Below are 17,209 nucleotides of genomic sequence, written 5' to 3' on the forward strand. Positions count from 1 at the left end.
TTAATTGACAAGGCTGATTTTGAAACTGACACAAGGTTAACTACCAATCAGCTAACCGGGCATGCTTAATGACCCATAATTAAACTCAAAATGTCCAAATATCAGCAGATTAATTAATATATCGATAATTGAAACATTTCAAGAAATTTTATATTTTTAATGTATTTTATTTATCAAATAAAAAAAAAGCATAGAGGAAATAACAAGCATAAATCTGATCATCATACAAATACTGGGATACTTGTGGAAAAGTATAAGAAGCATAGAGGGGGAAAAAAATTGCAAAGTAACACACAGAGAGAGAAAAGACCCAACTAGTCTCCTATCTTTCTAACAGTAGGCTATAGAGCAGAAAGGAACTTACTTTTGCAAAGGTCCCTCCCTCTGTGTCCGCATTAGAGAGAGAGTTTGCACGTATGTCAGAGGGACTATGGTGGAGGGCTGGTGAAGATGATGGCAGCTCTCTGCGAGGATGGCACATATGGACTCAGTTGTGGTCGCAAGAGCGACAGAATATCAGTTTTACATGTCAAACTGACAGAATCAGCCTTTAAAGCGCTAGAAAATTACCAAAACTGTAAGGTGAGTGCTGGAAAACTTACAGTTTTATAGAGAGAAAAGAGCAGCGAGAGCTTGCTCGCCCACAAAAAGCCTTAGTGTCAAATAAATATGTTTTATTTCTCTCTAAACAATAGAACATCTCTTAAAAGTTGATAAATGTTTTCAGTTGGTTGATGTCCTGGCAGAATTGATTGGAAAATGTTTTTTAATAAAGAAAAAAGACTCTAGGAAGTGAGCATTATGCCAACACACCATTACCTGCTATGAACTCTCTGCATGTAATTTGAACACTTAAAAACCACATGTAATGAATTTTTATACATTTATGAAGTCTGAGTGATTGCTAGAGCTTATATAAACTGGATAAAGCGATGATGTTGTATATTTTATTGTGTTTTATCCTCGAAATATAAGCTACAATGCTAACGGTTAGATAAAACTTTCTATACAAACGAATAACGTCGAATCAGCTGTCTGTCATTTCGACATCTTGATCATTTTAGTTAGTTTACAGACTCGTTAAAGTAAATATTTCGTGTTACATACGAAAAAGTCTTTGGGTTTGACGAAAATTGAAGTTTGGTGAGCTAGCTGATAGCATGGCTAATGTTTCTAGCTGGCAGTCCTCCAACAATGATTAAGTTCACAAATGTGGCGATATTTTTGTCATTTGTTTTATATTCATGACTCTTAGTCCAAATAAACATGGTTTAGAGACACAATGAAACCAAATGAGATCTAAGTTTGTCTAATTAACGTCTAAATATTGTTGCTGAGCTAGCTAGTTAGCTTGGAAGAGTTATACACACCTGAGGAGTTTGATTTATTAAGATACTTTGTCGTTTTATACCATAACCGTCGTTTATCATGTGCTAGGCATCCATATTTACCTTAAAAAACACAGTAGATAATTCATTATTCATCAGAAAGGAGTCTTTTTGCTTTTGATGTGTGGCATATGACAAAGTGGGGAAACCCATTTAGCTTGTACATTTTTAATGGTGCACAAATTATCTTTCATGTAATTTTGATCAACTTTTCTTAACTAGTCCTGACCACAAACGATGTGTATGATTCTTTCCATTTGGGTCATTCAAGTGAGTACAAACCGTGAGTAAGATGTGTAAAACTGTAATGAATAGGCCTATGTCACTAAGATTAGGAAATTGATAAAAACAAAAAAGACCTTCTGGACATTTCTATCATTTCAAAAGCCTGAAAGAGTTTCTACTGGCTTACTAGGAGAAATCAGGCAGCTTCAATGAAGAGCTGCATTGTCTGGATTTTTTTAAAGCTCTACACTGCTCAAAGTGCTTACGAGGCAGTGTTTGACTTAAAGCTACAGCTGGCCCGTTGTAAAAAAGAAGGGGGAAAAAAAACTGTGCACCGGGTTCATAGAGGAGGTTCGTTCAATCCTGAAAGGCCAAATCCAGCTAAACTTTTAGGCCCAAGATTTGCTTTAGGTTGTGAATGATTGGACATTCACCCAATGCATCTGATCCAGGCCACCTATAAAGTTAGTCAACCCATATAGTTTGGATTCCTCTCAAAAGAGTTAAGTTGAACCTTGAAGCTTGTTTGGGACTAAAATTAGCTTCATAATCCATCAAGTTCCTGGCTGCTTTAGACTGGCACTGTTTCTGTTTGTCTTTGTTGATTAGGACTTGCAGTTTGGTTGATACTCAAAATGTTACAACACACCATCGGTGAAGCCAGCTGAATGAGTCTTAAAGGGATAGTTCACCCAAAAAAATCACCCAAAAACTCACCCTCAAGTTGTTCCAGACCTGTATGAGTTTCTTTCTTCTGTTGAACACAAAAGATATTTTGAAGAATGTCGGTAACCAGACAGTTTATGCGCACCATTGACTTCCAAAGTATTTTGTTTCCATGCTATGGAAGTCAATGGTGCGCATAAACTGTTTGGTTACCGACATTCTTCAAAATACCTTTTTATATATATACATATAATTCATACAGGTTTGAAACAACTTGAGGGTGAGTAAATGATGACAGAATTGTCATGTTTTGGTGAACTAGCCTATCCCTTTAAGCTCAGAGCTCACCAAAACACGCATGCCATTCCTTTTGATTTAATCTAGCACTATTGTGGTGTTTATTAATATTTTGAATTAGCATTTTTTATATAAATCTTGTTTGTTTTTTTACTTTAATTTTAGTTTGTTTTAGAATGACGTTATTTTTTTGTTTTTTGGTAAATATTTGTATTCATCTCTAATTTATTCTCAGTTTTAGTACTTTTCGTACTTATTTTTCTCAGTCGCCAAGGCAACATTTCAATATTCATGTAGGCTAACTTAAGTTTAAGCTTTTCATCTAATATTTATATTATGTTACTATTTCAGTCAACAAAAGTGATTTATGTCATTACATATTTTAGTTTTCAAGCAAAGTACATGCCGTTCAGTTGACAATATCTAACGTGTTTGAAAAATGCTATGACGAAATTAAATATTAAAGGGCTGCAGAAGGTTGCATAACAATCTTGTTGTGTATGAAGTGTGAGTGTAAAGAATGTACTGTAGTGATCATATCATGCAGGGCTTAGCGTCCTCCTATATTAATCAGATAATAGTTAGGGATTACTTTAGTTCATCCGTACCATACCTGCTCTAGCTTTGGCATAATACTGCCAAATAGACAGAATGCTTAATTGTACTTTGTGTCTTCAGCTAGCTTGATTCACTGACCAGAATTTGGCATTTATTTACAGTGTCTAGGCACATGTTGTCATGTTCCAGCTCTGTTTGTCTTTCGCTACCGTTTTTAGCTGAGCTCTTGGTTAATCATTATTCGTCTCTCGGCAATGGGACAAGACAGTCGGGGCAAAGACAGGGAATGCGTGAACCTCAGTGATGATCCTGGAGCCGTGCCTTATCTCTTTAACGGCCCGAAATGTTGATAATAGATCTCAAGTTGCAAAAGCATGTCTGTACTTATTTTTAATGTTTGATTTACTAAGGAAGCTGTTTTAACTACATTGCCTGTGTCTGTCACTTGTGGATTAGGGTGGTTTTGCTGCAAAATTTATGTTGGACATCAAGTTGCGAAACTTGCGACTTGACGAAGCACCAAAAAGTTGTTAAAGTCAGATATTGAAATGTATTAAAATAACACTGGACCGCATAGCCCAGAAATATGCAAACGTATGTCATGGATGAATTTTACTATCTTAATTATGCACGATTATATGGACAGTGGTGTTTTATTATTTGCATTTAGCATTGTGTCCGTGACCCTGACTCAACACAGATGTGCACCCTGTTTTAAGAGTTGAGAACCACTGGTTTAGGTTTCCAAATCATCAGAGTGTTTAATCGCACTTCTTCGTACTCCTGTGTAATGTGATCTGATCTAGTCTGTGTGCAAGTGTGCTTGGGGGGGGGGGGGGCTTGTGAAACTTATCTGGTTAAACAAGCTTTTACAGATGGAGGAGGCTTTGGGAAGTATTTGAATATATCTAAAGGTGTGTGGTTGCTGGGAAGTAAAGAGTTTGGTCTATGCATGTGCATCTGTTCCTTTAACAATTTAATGAATTCTGCACAGAATGTAGTACTCTAAACATGGTAGGTACTATAAAATAAAATCATACCTGTTCCAGTGGAATTGAAAGTTCAAGTCAAGTGCGTTGCATTGAGGGATATGGTATTTTTTGCAGTGTGGTCTAGTCATAAACTGCAAATTTTGACAGATGTAGTAGGTCTTGCTGGTAACCTATTCATGCAGAAAATGCACATACTGTAACTGTGGACAGTATACTACATGCTGCAGAAATAATATGAAAAGTATGCTGTTTTGAGCATAGTTGCATTAATCTCGCTGCATTTCATAGTTTTTCTTAATTCAATTAGCAGATACCCATTCGGTCACTTGTATTTGAATGTTTTTGCTAGATTAAATAACTTTTTAGAGGCAGGTTTCATTTATGAATTTGTTGACATTTGAATATTCTCATCTTTTCCAGAATGCACCAGCCCCACAGGCGACGATACGTTTTCAGGGTCTTCATGGGGTAAGTTGACTTTCCGTTGCCTGTGGAATAGACCCAATGTTTTACAGCATCTGAATGAGTATCATCACTGGCTGAAGGGTGCGAGTTACTCATCAAAGCACCCTTGTGGACTTTGTGTCTTTATAGAGAGCCCTGAGCCTTCTGTGCTTTAATTGGGAGGTATCTCACTTTTACACTGTGAAAGCACCCGTTTAACCCCTGACCCTGCGCACCATGCTGTAGTTTACTTCAGACGCTGTGTGACTATAAATACTGGGTCGGCGAGTACGGTTCTGGTTTTACGCCCATGAATACTCTCTAAATACATAGTCTACTTAACTAGTGTCTGACTGTTCTGTCACAATGAGTCTGTTCTAAAAGTTCTAGGCAAGATCCATCAACAGTGATGGATCCTCATAGGTGAATAATTTATAACGCTCTACATGGGTGCCAGTTTCTTTAACTGTCAGTCAAGCACATCGCAAATAGTGCTCTTCATGAGAAATGGTCAAAAGACTTGACTCATGCTGACTGTTGATTCCAATAGTTTGGCATTAGCATGTTGCTATGCTAATAACCCTAAACACAGAAAATAAATATATGAAATTACTAGGTGATTGGCAGTGTTTTAGTACTGTTTATATACTATTGTAGTATTTGTTAATATTTAGAATTTTTATATTTTCATTTTAGTTTACGTCTCAGTAATTTTGTTATGGTGGTTATGTGCTTTTGTAAATTTTTTAAATACATTTTTATTTCTATTTAGCTCCAATTTATTTTAATTTTAGTACCTCAGCTTAAACTTTTTATCTCAGTTAGTTAGGCAACAGTTCTAATGTTTTTTTTTTGTTTTTTTTAAGCTTACGTTTTTAACATTGGTGATTAGTAATCAGACAGGACTATTTTTATCAATAGTTATCAGTATTGAGTGAAATAAAAGCATGTATAACTGTAATTTCTCTCAACTCTGCCATCTGCCATATTGTCATTGTGGGATTGCAATGCAATGCTACCTTAAAATTTGTCCAAAACTAGGTACAAGACAGCATAATGACTGCTTTTTGAAACAGCCAAAAAATAAAAACCTAAGATGCCTTAAATTACTGTAGTAGTTAGTAATCTAATATTAGTTGTAGATTTTTTTTTTTGATGATGATGATTGCCTCTATTAGCATTCAAATAAACTTGTTTTTATCTCCACCCCTTCAGCGCATTAAAATCCCAACGACAGATGCTTCCGATGGCTCTCAAAACTTCGACTTTTATCTGTCCAACTTCGGCAAAGACAATCCTCAAGGAAGCTTTGAGTGTATCCACCAGTACATATCTAGGTAAGGGTAGAGTGAATTTCTTGTCAAAAACCACTGCTCATTTTGCTGTTGTTTCTCATTTTTAAATACTCTTTGTGCCTGTTAGCTCTGGGGTCCCCAATCTGTCCTCCTTGGGAACGATTCAAGACAAAATGACAGTATGTGCCACCAATGACTCCTACCAGGTGACCAAAGAGCGCGTGACCAAAGCAGAGGAGGATAAAGGCAAGAACAGCACCAAATTCATCAAACCCGGAGGACCGTTCAGAGGTTTGATATTAATTCAATGCGTTTTATCTCCTGTAACATGCACACACCAACACATTCTGGTCACGTAGATAAGGGGAGTACCCAGTATTACATTAATCCTAAGTTAAAAATGACCCTATGTTAACAATTGAACATGTAAAAAGCCCATAAAGGGGCTTTTTATTTAAATCTCTGTCCAGTAGCATTTCAAGCATTTCCATTTAATTTCGGACTAGTTTCAGTCAAGATGTTTCTGTTTCAACGAATCTTTCTACACAGGATGCGGTTTTCTTTTCGGTTTCTGTTTTCATTTCCATTTTGGATCTGCGTGTAGTACAATGTTACATGAGTTTGCTAATTTTTTAGATTGGAATGGATTTAAAAAAAAAAAATAATTTTGTGATCTCCCATCATGCAGATCTCCTCATTTTTCACATAGACCTCTAACATTTGCCCAGTTCAGTTGTCCCTGAGCACGTAACCATGTGCGTTAAACCAATTGGGAGCTTTAGAGGGAGTGATGTATGGATTAGGGTCAAGAGAAAAAGCAAGTAAAAGTTCATCCTATTTATCTGACGTGGCTAAGTCGTGGTGCACCCATGTCTCTGAGATTACCAGTGTGTCCCAGTGTTTATTGTGAAGTGACTGAATCTTTCAAATCTTATATGGTTATTGTCACCTGCAAAGACACCTGCTTAGGTTGTTAAATGAAAACAGCCGTTCTTGCGTTTTAAAAACTCTAGAGACCCGCTTTATCTCCTGTTTTAAAAAAGGTATCACAATTTAGGAAAAAAGGAGAACCCTTGAGGGTTTTTAGAGTGTCTTTAACTAACACTCAAATGCAGCTCATTATATTTCACCCCTTCTAGACTCAACCTGTCTTTCAGCACCTGTTCAGCTGTCACTCCCCTCTGGGAGCCCCCGATCTCCGCACCACAGCTGGCAAAACTGGAAAAGTTAGTTTCACTCCCCCCCCCTCGGCACTGAGCCGCAGGGGAGGAGCGATCGGGTGCTTGTGCATTTTTCACAGCAAAAGGAAGTGCAAAAAAAGGAAGGCTTTGCAGCAGCTGGTGCTCAGGAAGCCTAGTCACACTCTTTTGTTTGTGTGGTTAATCTGAGAGTCACAAGGAAGAGTTCAAAATTGTGCAGATTTGCTGTATTATCCTATATTGAAAAGATCCTCCCTTCCTTGATTCCTCCCAGTCTGCTGTACACTGTTACATGTGTGACGGCCAAAGCTTATTATCCACTGACGCAAGGGTTTCGCCTGACTGGCAGGAGGTGAGACAGCGAAAGTTTGTATCTTGATGTCGTCTAGTCATCGGCACATGTTCGGGCAAACCAAGGGAGAGTCTGTAAGAGAAAGAGTCGGTTAGCAATGGTTAAGGAGTCGCTACCCTTAATCTTTTAAATAACTTTTGAGGAATTTCAGAATTGAGGAAACTTTTCTGAGGCACATAGGTACTTCAGTATTGTTTGGAGCGCCACATTTTTAGAATGCCATACGTGAGACGCTGTGACGGTTAAAGACATCCGTGTATTGCGTTTTTACATAGAAAAACAATGGAAAAGTAGAGCATTGGAATGGAAAAAACTTGTTCTGTGTAAATGGCCCCTTAGACAGTATTACCCACCAATGGAAATTATATACCATCTTTAGCACTAATCCTACATATATCCACATATAATATACCAGTGCTAGTAAAGCGCAAAGAGACTTTCCCAGAATTTCTTATAATAAATTTCACTGTTTTAACTACTTCTCTGATTGGCCGTCTCTCTGTGAATGTTTTTTTTGCATAGACAAAAAAATCCAGCATCGAAAACCGGCCCCCTCAGCCCCCGACCCGGTTCCAGAGAGGAAGCAGACCACTCCCCTCAACCCAGCCAACACCATCCGCAAGTGCCTTACCAACAACCCCGTATCACAACGTCCGTACCGGGACCGTGTCATTCACCTCCTGGCCCTGCGCTCCTACAAGAAGCTAGAGGTGCTCGCCAGACTCCAAAGAGACGGCGTCAGCCAGAAAGACCGCAACTCTATGGGCACAACACTACACCAGGTGAGAGTGAGATTGTGGAGTGGAATCAGTTTAGGTCTCAGGATTTAAGCAAGAAGTTAAGATCAATCGACAGCTGGCTTAATGTTAATTCACCACGCAATTAAGTTTAAGATGTTTTTTTATGTTTTTGTAAGATACCTCTTATGCTCACTGAGGCTGCATTTATATGATTAAAATACAGTAATTCTGTGAAATATTATTAGTTTGAAATAAGTCTTTAATATATTTGAATGTAATTTATATCTGTCATGGCAAATCTGAATTTTCAGCATAATTTCTGCAGTCTTCAGTGTCACATGATCCTTCAGAAATCATTCTAATATGCTGATTTGCTGCTCAATAAAACATTTATCAATGTTGAAAATAGTTGTGCAGCTTAATATTGCGTAAACCATGATTTTTTTTTTTCAGGATTAATTAATGAATAGAAAGTTTAAAAGACCAATAGTTATTTTATAACTTTGTCTTTACTGTCACTTTTGATCAATTTAATGCATCTTTACTGCATAAAATTGTTAATTGTTTAAACTTTTGAATGGTAGTGTACCTTTTCTGTGTAAAGGTAAATCACATTTTTGACACATTCGTAAAACTATGCCTAAAACCTTAAAACGACCGTGAAAAGGAGAGTTTAAACAGAAGTTTTGACGAGTGCTTTTTTACAAAATAAGCTCCATTTCTGCTTTAAATCCTCAAATTGTCTCCATTCACTTCCATTGTAAGTGCCTCACTGCAACCTCATTTTTTTGAAAGGAAACGAGAGATGACTCAAAATAAATTAATCAACATTATGCTGAAAGTGCTGTTGATTTACATTTAACTTGTATTCAACCCGCATATTCTTTAATATGTTTAAAGAGCAAGATGACAGACTAGAAAGGCATTAATGGCACTTAACTTGCTGTGCAAGTTCTGTGAATGCAGCTTGAGGACTGTCTTAATCATTCATATTAGTTCAGGATAGGTGACAGAGACTTGAAGCATAGATAGCATCAAATCACAGCTGTGATCTAATTGGCTACTGACTCGCGGCACTTTTGCAGAAGCACAGTGTCACGTAATGCAAGTCACCATTTAACAGCCCAAACACAAAGACTTGCATTCACCACAGCTGAATGTATAGCACGTGGGAGATTAGGCAACCATAAATTAACCTTATTAGTGTAATTATGCACATGCATGCTTACTCAAACAGCTCACATGCTGAAGAGACCTGCATAGTTCATTTCAGTTGATCCAAGGTCATGCTGTTGACAGAAGTCATATTTGAATGGCTTTTGTCATCAAAAGGGGTAGAAGGAGCAATTTCGGTTCTCCCCAGTAGTTTCAAAGGAGAAATATCATGGTTTTCATCCTTTTCTATCAAGTATAGAAGGAATTTGAATAGGGAAGTATGAAAACAGCTTCTCTCCTTCTTTGGAAATTAAGGAAGGACTGAGAATCTGAAACGGTCCCCTCGTTGGGTTGTAATGTAAGAAGTAACACTATATCCCTTTGCCTAACTGTCCATTTGCATTACTATTTATAGTGTGTGTGTATCTGTCACTCTTAAGTATGCCGACTTAAACAAGGATGCAAAATGTTCATTCTCCTGCCAATCAAATGTGTATAAGTAGTTAGTTGCTAAAAATAAAGAAATAAAAATGCAAAAGTAGATAAAGCCGTATTGGTCATTTACATTTTTACATTAAAGGTAGGGTAGGTCAGAATTGTCTAAAAAAACTTTTATTCAAATTTGTTTAAACTGTCTTTATATACCAATACATAACTAAAATGCAAGTACTCTGAAATAGAGAGTATAAAAAATTGAGTGACTCTAGTGTATTTAATCTTCAATAAACACAGCTCATTAATTCCATTCACTCCCACCTAAAAACGGGTGCGCGACTGCGCGCACGTGGGCAGAGCCAGTAATAGCGGCGGTAGTCATGGCGAAGGAGAGTGACAGTCGCGCAAGCCAATCACTTGTTTCGTCCCGATAGGAATTAATGAGCTGTGTTTTTTGAAGATTAAATACACTATAGTCACTCAATTTTTATACTCTCTTTTTCAAAGTACTTACATTTTAATTATGTATTGGTATATAAAGACAGTTTAAGCCAATTTGAAAAAAAGTTCTTTAGACAATTCTTACCTACCCAACCTTTAAAGAGAATTTACTAGATTTTTACAGTTTAAGACGAGCTAGGTTATTACTTTATTCAATGTTTGTTCAAAATTCAAGCTTGCCTTAGCAAGCACCACTAATTAAATGAAATAAATTAAACTTAAGACCTATTTTAAGACCCAAATTGATTCTTTTATTTTTTTATCCATTTAAAAAAAATTAAAACTGGTCCTTCAAAAAAAATCTATGTCCTGTATTTTGATCAAAGGAAAAGCAATTAACACAATATTTTCCATTCCTATAGGTGGCCAATCTAAACCCTAAGGATAACTCGTATTCGCTTAAAGACTTTATCTTCCGTGAGGTCCAGAGGGACTGGCCGGGCTATACGGAGGATGAACGGGTTCAAGTTGACAGGATCCTGGCACGGTAAGATTTGCGGGTCACATGCAATTAAAAGAAGAATGACTTTGTAATTGAACATGAATCATTTTTGAGAGCCAGTACAGGAGATCTAAAGAGTATTTTGCAAAGCTTGAATTAGTTTAATTTTGTCTTCCTCCAACAGTAAATTGGGCTTGAATTCAGAGTCTGTCTCATCCAGCAGTCCAACCAAAGAGCCAACATCCCCACTGGTATGACACAAACATAAACATTTTAATTTTGATACTCTTCATATATATAAATTATTTATATATACATATACACAGACACACGCACACATGTATGTGTATATTCAATCATGACAACTGTCAAAATAGTTTTAGCTTGTTGTCGGAATATGGCAATGTTAATGTATTTGGTCTTGGAGGACTAAATCTGCTATGCTGCTGCTGAGCAAGTATGGACTTGCTACTGCTAATAGATACAGGGACATATCTGTTAGCACCCTATGCTAATAGATATGCTGCTGCTGCGTGAATAGACGTACATGAATCCCGTAGCAGATCTAGTCAGGTGGAACTGGTGGAGGTAGAGGGTTTCAGAGGATCTGATAATGTGTTGCAGGACTACCCCACAGCAAACACTGAACCAGACTATTTAAATATTAAGCAAGCAACCACATTGGCTGCAGGATCAGCAGAGCTTGTACCATGCAGCAATGATTTAGTTTCTTGCAGATTGGATGTAAAGGACCTATCAGCCTGTGCCCTCTGGAGTTTAATGACTGAAACATTTTTTTTATATAAACAATATATACTTTATTTTATATTAATATAATATTAATATTTTTACATAATATAATTTTTTTAGGTTCATACAAAAATAGTCACTATTTGCATTTCCATGGAATTTCCAGAAACAAGAGTCATGTTTTGTTCCTTGCTCTTCAGAAACAGCAACCTGAGACCGACTTCATCGATCCTCTTATGTCTAAGAAGCCTCGAATCTCCCATCTCAGTAACCGAGGACCCCCCTCCTCATCTGGTCGTCATTCTTCGGAAACTGGGGACAAAAAACCTGCACCCACGGCTGCCTGCCCTGGACCCGCCTTTCACCCTCCCCCTGTCACAGGCTCTAGTTCAAATTCCCCCAGCACGCCGGAGGGCCGGGGGTCTCAGGATCTGCCCCTGGACCAGAGCTCTATATGTGGGAACTCCTCGGAGAGCTACGCGCCCCGCAACCACACGCCTAGCCCTCCCAGCCAGCCGGTTTCCACAACCTCCCCCTCATCCTTCTCCACCTGTACTGTCTCGACAACCACCATCACCTCCACCACTACCACCAGCAGTGGCCTCCACGTTTCCTCTGCCGCGTCTCCTACGGCCAGCCGTGATGGCAATGGCAGCAAAAAGCCCAAGAAGTCCAAGAAGCACAAAGATAAAGAGAAGAAGCGAGAAGGAGAACGAGAGATGGATAAGGAAAAGGATCGGAAGAGGGATAGAGCGCATCGCAAGGAGGATCACTGTGACAAGGAAGCACAGCCCAGAAAGAAACACCGGAGTGAGGCAGAACATAAACACATTCCTGCCAACATCAGCCACGAATCGGACAAAGAAGGTTTGTTTTGTGGCACTTCATGTGGCATTCGCATTAATGATTAATTGTTCGTTCATTTTAATGACAACCGGTCATTGGTTGAACAAGTCACTGAATTAATAAATCATTGAATCAAATAGCAACAAGATCTGAATCAAAGTCTACAGAAAACCTGCAATGCAACCAATGTTTGTTAACCGTACCACTAAGTCGAATAACAGCCAAATTTCAAAGATCCAAAAATGATTAGCTGCATGCCAGGAATTGTGAATTAAAAAGTAAGCATATTGACAGGCCTGATTGATAGCTTTATGCTACATTTGGCTTAGAAACATGAACTTTAGTTCACAACATCATATAGGTTATTCTGTTCCTAAAGACCCAAAGATCATGTGTTACGTGTTCTTGTGAAATGGCAGATTTACATGTTTGTACATGACTGGTGTGTCTCTTTACAGCTGGCAAAGACAAGCCTGTCAAAAGCACTGAAATGCCAATCCCAACGAAGCCTGATTACATAATGTGAGTGATCTTTGACTACTTTGTAGTGCATGTTTCTGCATAGTGGAAGTGAACTTTGACTCCTTTATATTGTGTTTCCGCATACACCCTCTGCATTTACTTCAATGGACAAACTATATATAAGAAATGAACAAAATGCTTATCTAGAGTCTCATTGTGTTTTTGTTGTTTTATTCCAGTAAGTACACTGCAGTGATATCTATGGATCAGAGGCAGCATTATAAGGATGACTTCAATGCAGAATATGATGAGTATCGTATCCTTCATGCCCGTGTTGAGAGCGTTACGCGTCGTTTTACAAAACTGGACAACCGGTGTAGGCGGCTTGCTCCAGGAACTAAAGAGTACCAGGTAAAAGAACAAGACTTGTTTGTTTTGCTTTAATGTATTTTACTGTGTGACACTTTCTTTATATGAAGAACTATGGTTTATGTATACATTTATTTGTATTGCATGCAATAAGTGTCTGTCTTTTCCTTCCAGGAAGTACATGAACAGGTGCTGCAAGAATACAAAAAAATTAAACAAGTAAGTGTAACTGAGCATGTCTTGCCCATCTGGGTCCTTTGGTAAACAAACATACTGTCAAATGAAAATGGTATATTGACACATTTTGTTTTACAGCATAGCCCAAACTACTATGAAGAAAAACAGCGCTGTGAGTACCTGCACAACAAACTGGCCCACATCAAAAGGCTGATCGCTGACTTCGACCAGCGGAGGGCGCAGTCCTGGCTGTAGGGCACGGGACCAAGCAAACACCTCGGCCAATCAGAGCGCTCCTCAGCCGGAGTACCATCTTGTGTGGGGGAGTGTGGGGATCAAACAGCTCCTTATTTATTCTATTTACAGATTCCCCACTCGCCGATTTCCCATACCTGGCCGCCTTCATCACTCTTTTTCTTATTTTCTTCCTTGTTCATCCTTTCCCATACCTTTTATTTGTCATTCTCTTTCTTTTTGAAGGACTTTTTGAAAGAAAAAAAGGACAAAGAAAAATTCAACATTTTTGAATGCAAAAAGAAAATTTACGCAACGCAAAACCGTGGGCCTTACGACGCATATTTCTTGAAGCCTTTTGCACAGGGGTGATCGAGCCAGTATGTGAAAAGTGGCCATAGAAGAGGGTGTTTCCAAGAGCCTTGAGACTTCCTTTCTCCCTGTGGCCCAGTTTTTTTTTTTTTTTTTTTTGAACAGCATCAGTATTCACGCCCACAGTGCAAATGATGCCTTACGGTATTAATACAGACACATAACAGTGTGGCATCAGTGAGACTTACAAGCACCCGGGGCAGTGGGGAGAAGTTATGACCTGGTCGCAGGTCCACCGCACATTCATGGAAGGTGTGGAGTGAGAGTGAGTGAGTGAGTGTGTGTGTGAGTGAGAGAGAGAGAGAGAGAGAGAGAGAGTGTGAAAAATATTCAGTGTTTTTGTTCATTCTTCGGAAGGATTGTGGGTCAGAAAATACAGGAAGAGAGAGGCTCGGGGAGGAGGGTTGGATATAGACTAAAAGAGGAAAAAAAACGGAAAACAAAAATCCCAAAAAAAGCTGCTATATTATTATTTTTTTCCTCCTTTGAACAGCCAGAGCATTCGGGATCAACCTGGCTCATGTTACATGTTCTTAATTTGGGCCTGCTCTGTTTAAGAAAATGATCGAACCATCTTAATGGCAAAGGTGCTACTGATTTATGAGGAAATGCATCGAGCAGAGGCAGACCTGTATATCCATTTCAAATGTATTCATTAATTATTGCAAGTCTCAGAGTTATTTATGAAATATGAATAGCAATATATATTATGTTTTTGTTTTTTTTGAATTAAAAGGAATTGCTGGAATTTTGAGTATTAAAAAAACTTATCAAATTTACGTAAAAATAGAAGTCTTTATTTGACGGTATCATGAGTGATAAACTTCTTAAAGATTAAGGGAAACATTATGTTTACAAAACCTGTGTGGTAGGAAGTTTTGCCAAAAAGGAAACAAAAATCCTTTTAATCTTATGTTGATAGTCTGGAATAAGGCACGTTTCTCTGAGCGACGCTTCGGTATCTAAAAGAAGATGGTGGTCGAACACTTGTGGTGTCTTGGTAATATTTATTTTCTTTGATCTTTGTTTAGGGAAAATATCCAGAATGCAGCTGTGTGAATCAGCCTTGAAAATAACATCGCTTGCAATTATGCAAATTCTCACTGGATCAAATAACTCCATGGTGGATTCTGATTGGCTAGGTGATTCTTGAGGCTTGCTGCATTGTATTTGCACATTTTAGGATGTCGTTTTGAGATCTGGAAACAAATGATCTCTCTCGTCTTAGAATCATAATTATTCCATTGTTAAAAGCGGGGAGGTGTTCCCTTTGTTTTCCAGTGTTGTTAATTGAAATTTAAAAACCTGAGTGAGCCATTCTCAAAATAACCATCGACAAATGTTGGTTTTCAGTATTTGGGTTGGCAGATGGCATCTTATCTGCTTCGTTCAGGGACTTGCGTGTTCTCAGACTCACCAAGATGTTTTGTGTGAGCTTCTGTTCATTTTAGTCCCCATGTATAGGCTGATCGCAATGTCTGATTACAAAGTCGTGGCTATTTAACAGAAATTTAGCAGCACTTTACTTCACAGATGCTTATTTCCTCAGCATTCACATAGCCTCCACACTGAACCCTAAAGATTTTGGGATGACACCGAGAAGTGTTGCTTGGAAGGGAGAATGTGCATCTACACAGAACCTGGCATCATTGTAATTTGGGTTGGGTGGGGGAAGTATTTGGTGGTGTGTGTGTGACCAACACCTGTATTCTTTCCCTTTTGAAGAGACTGTGCCTCTGACACCACTAAAGAGAGATGTTAATGTTGGATAATAAGCCAAGAATCTCATAACACTGTCATCTCTTGTTTTAAAGGTGGGATGGGGGTTGTTTCAGACTGTAAGAATTCCTGACCTGTCCACCTAAAATATATTAAATCAGTTCAATAAAATGTGAACTTGACAACATATCTGCTGCCTTGATTCTTTTTTTTCTTTCACCCATGAATGCATAGGCCTATCACTCTGTGTATTTCCACCGCACTGGTTTGGAACAGTTGTTCATTAAAACACCTGTGCATCAAAGATCTAAATTAACCAATTGAAAGATGATAAATCAAATGTGTATGTTTTGCGATCATCTAACTGGTATTAACAGGACCAGAACTCAGCATAATTCAAGTGTTTAAATATCTTCATATCTTTTTATTAAATTTTGTTCAAAATATTGAACATTTTTGTGATGTAACTGAAAAATTTGAGTAGTGCACTAGTATGCTATTATTATTTAAATGTGTAGGTAGACATTTTGATTCCTCCTAGTGACGTGAATCTTATGAATCTGTTCTACACAGTGTCTGAATTCAGAACCGCATACTAGGGCTTCCTTTAGGTCCTTTGCGAGCGCTGAAAAATATGTTCTATACATGTGTGTAGCATGAATGTAATCCAAGACGTACTACAATCGCTATGTTGTCATTGTCATGTGGCCTACAAGTGTCAGTTTCATCACTTCACTACCATTCACAAATAGTAAAGTGGAATAGTAAGCTTAGCTATAGGCTGCATCCGAAATTGCATACTTCCCTACTATAGGCAAAAAACAGTATGTGACAAAGGATGTCTGGATTCACAGTACTGACAAAAGAGTAGGCAAAAAGTCCTCGGATGACCTACTTCTTCTGGTGAGATTCTGAAGTGTTCATAAGATGGACACTTTACTGTCCCATGAGGCCATGGGAGAGGATTTGTGAACGACTGTGAAGGGACACAACTGATGCTGGTAGGTCACATGATAGTGACAACATGGTGTACGTCCAGATTACATTCATACTACGCACATGCATACTATTTAGAACGTAGGCCTACTTTTTTTTTAGCAGTCGTGAAATATTTACTTACTCAAAACAAGTACCTTCTCCAACCTTATGTTTTATGGCTGTCATGATTAAAATAATGAATCATGTTTTCTGCGTCTTGAATCAGCTAAAATGTTCCTATACATATTTTTTTTCCAACTCTGCAATCTGAATAATAAATAAATATATTTCCCCACAAAAAAAAAAAAAAAAAAATAGGACCCGTCGTCAATAACTCCTTACATATAACCTACCCAACCGATTAAATACTCTAACACAGTCCACAGCCGAATCCTATTTGGTTCGTGCCATAGTCAGTCTGTGAAGTCAGGAATGCGGTCACACTACAGTTCAAAAAGAGACATCCGTGAACAAAAGTGAAATAAAACTCTTCGTTTTCTAAAGGATTCGTTCCAGAACCCGGATTCTTTAACAAACACCATAGTGGCTGCCTCCAACAAATAGTATTTTTATTTTTATTTTATCAAGGAGTGGTTAACTTAAATCCCGCCCT

The 17,209-nt window shown here is 38.1% G+C and overlaps 1 protein-coding gene across 1 annotated transcript; it reads left to right on the forward strand.

Moving 5' to 3' along the window:
- Positions 1-373: 373 nt before the first annotated feature.
- ell2 (elongation factor for RNA polymerase II 2) lies at positions 374-14,212 on the forward strand. The gene is made up of 12 exons (XM_079898208.1): positions 374-582; positions 4,547-4,594; positions 5,786-5,907; positions 5,993-6,156; positions 7,939-8,198; positions 10,610-10,734; positions 10,874-10,940; positions 11,640-12,306; positions 12,744-12,807; positions 12,987-13,158; positions 13,291-13,335; positions 13,432-14,212. Exons 1-12 carry the CDS (start codon positions 451-453, stop codon positions 13,546-13,548), a joined length of 1,983 nt encoding a protein of 660 aa, XP_079754334.1. The 5' UTR covers positions 374-450; the 3' UTR covers positions 13,549-14,212.
- The last annotated feature ends 2,997 nt before the right edge of the window (positions 14,213-17,209 follow it).

The sequence above is a fragment of the Squalius cephalus genome (assembly GCF_949319135.1).
Source record: "Squalius cephalus genome assembly, chromosome: 17".
Classification (NCBI taxonomy): domain Eukaryota; kingdom Metazoa; phylum Chordata; class Actinopteri; order Cypriniformes; family Leuciscidae; genus Squalius; species Squalius cephalus.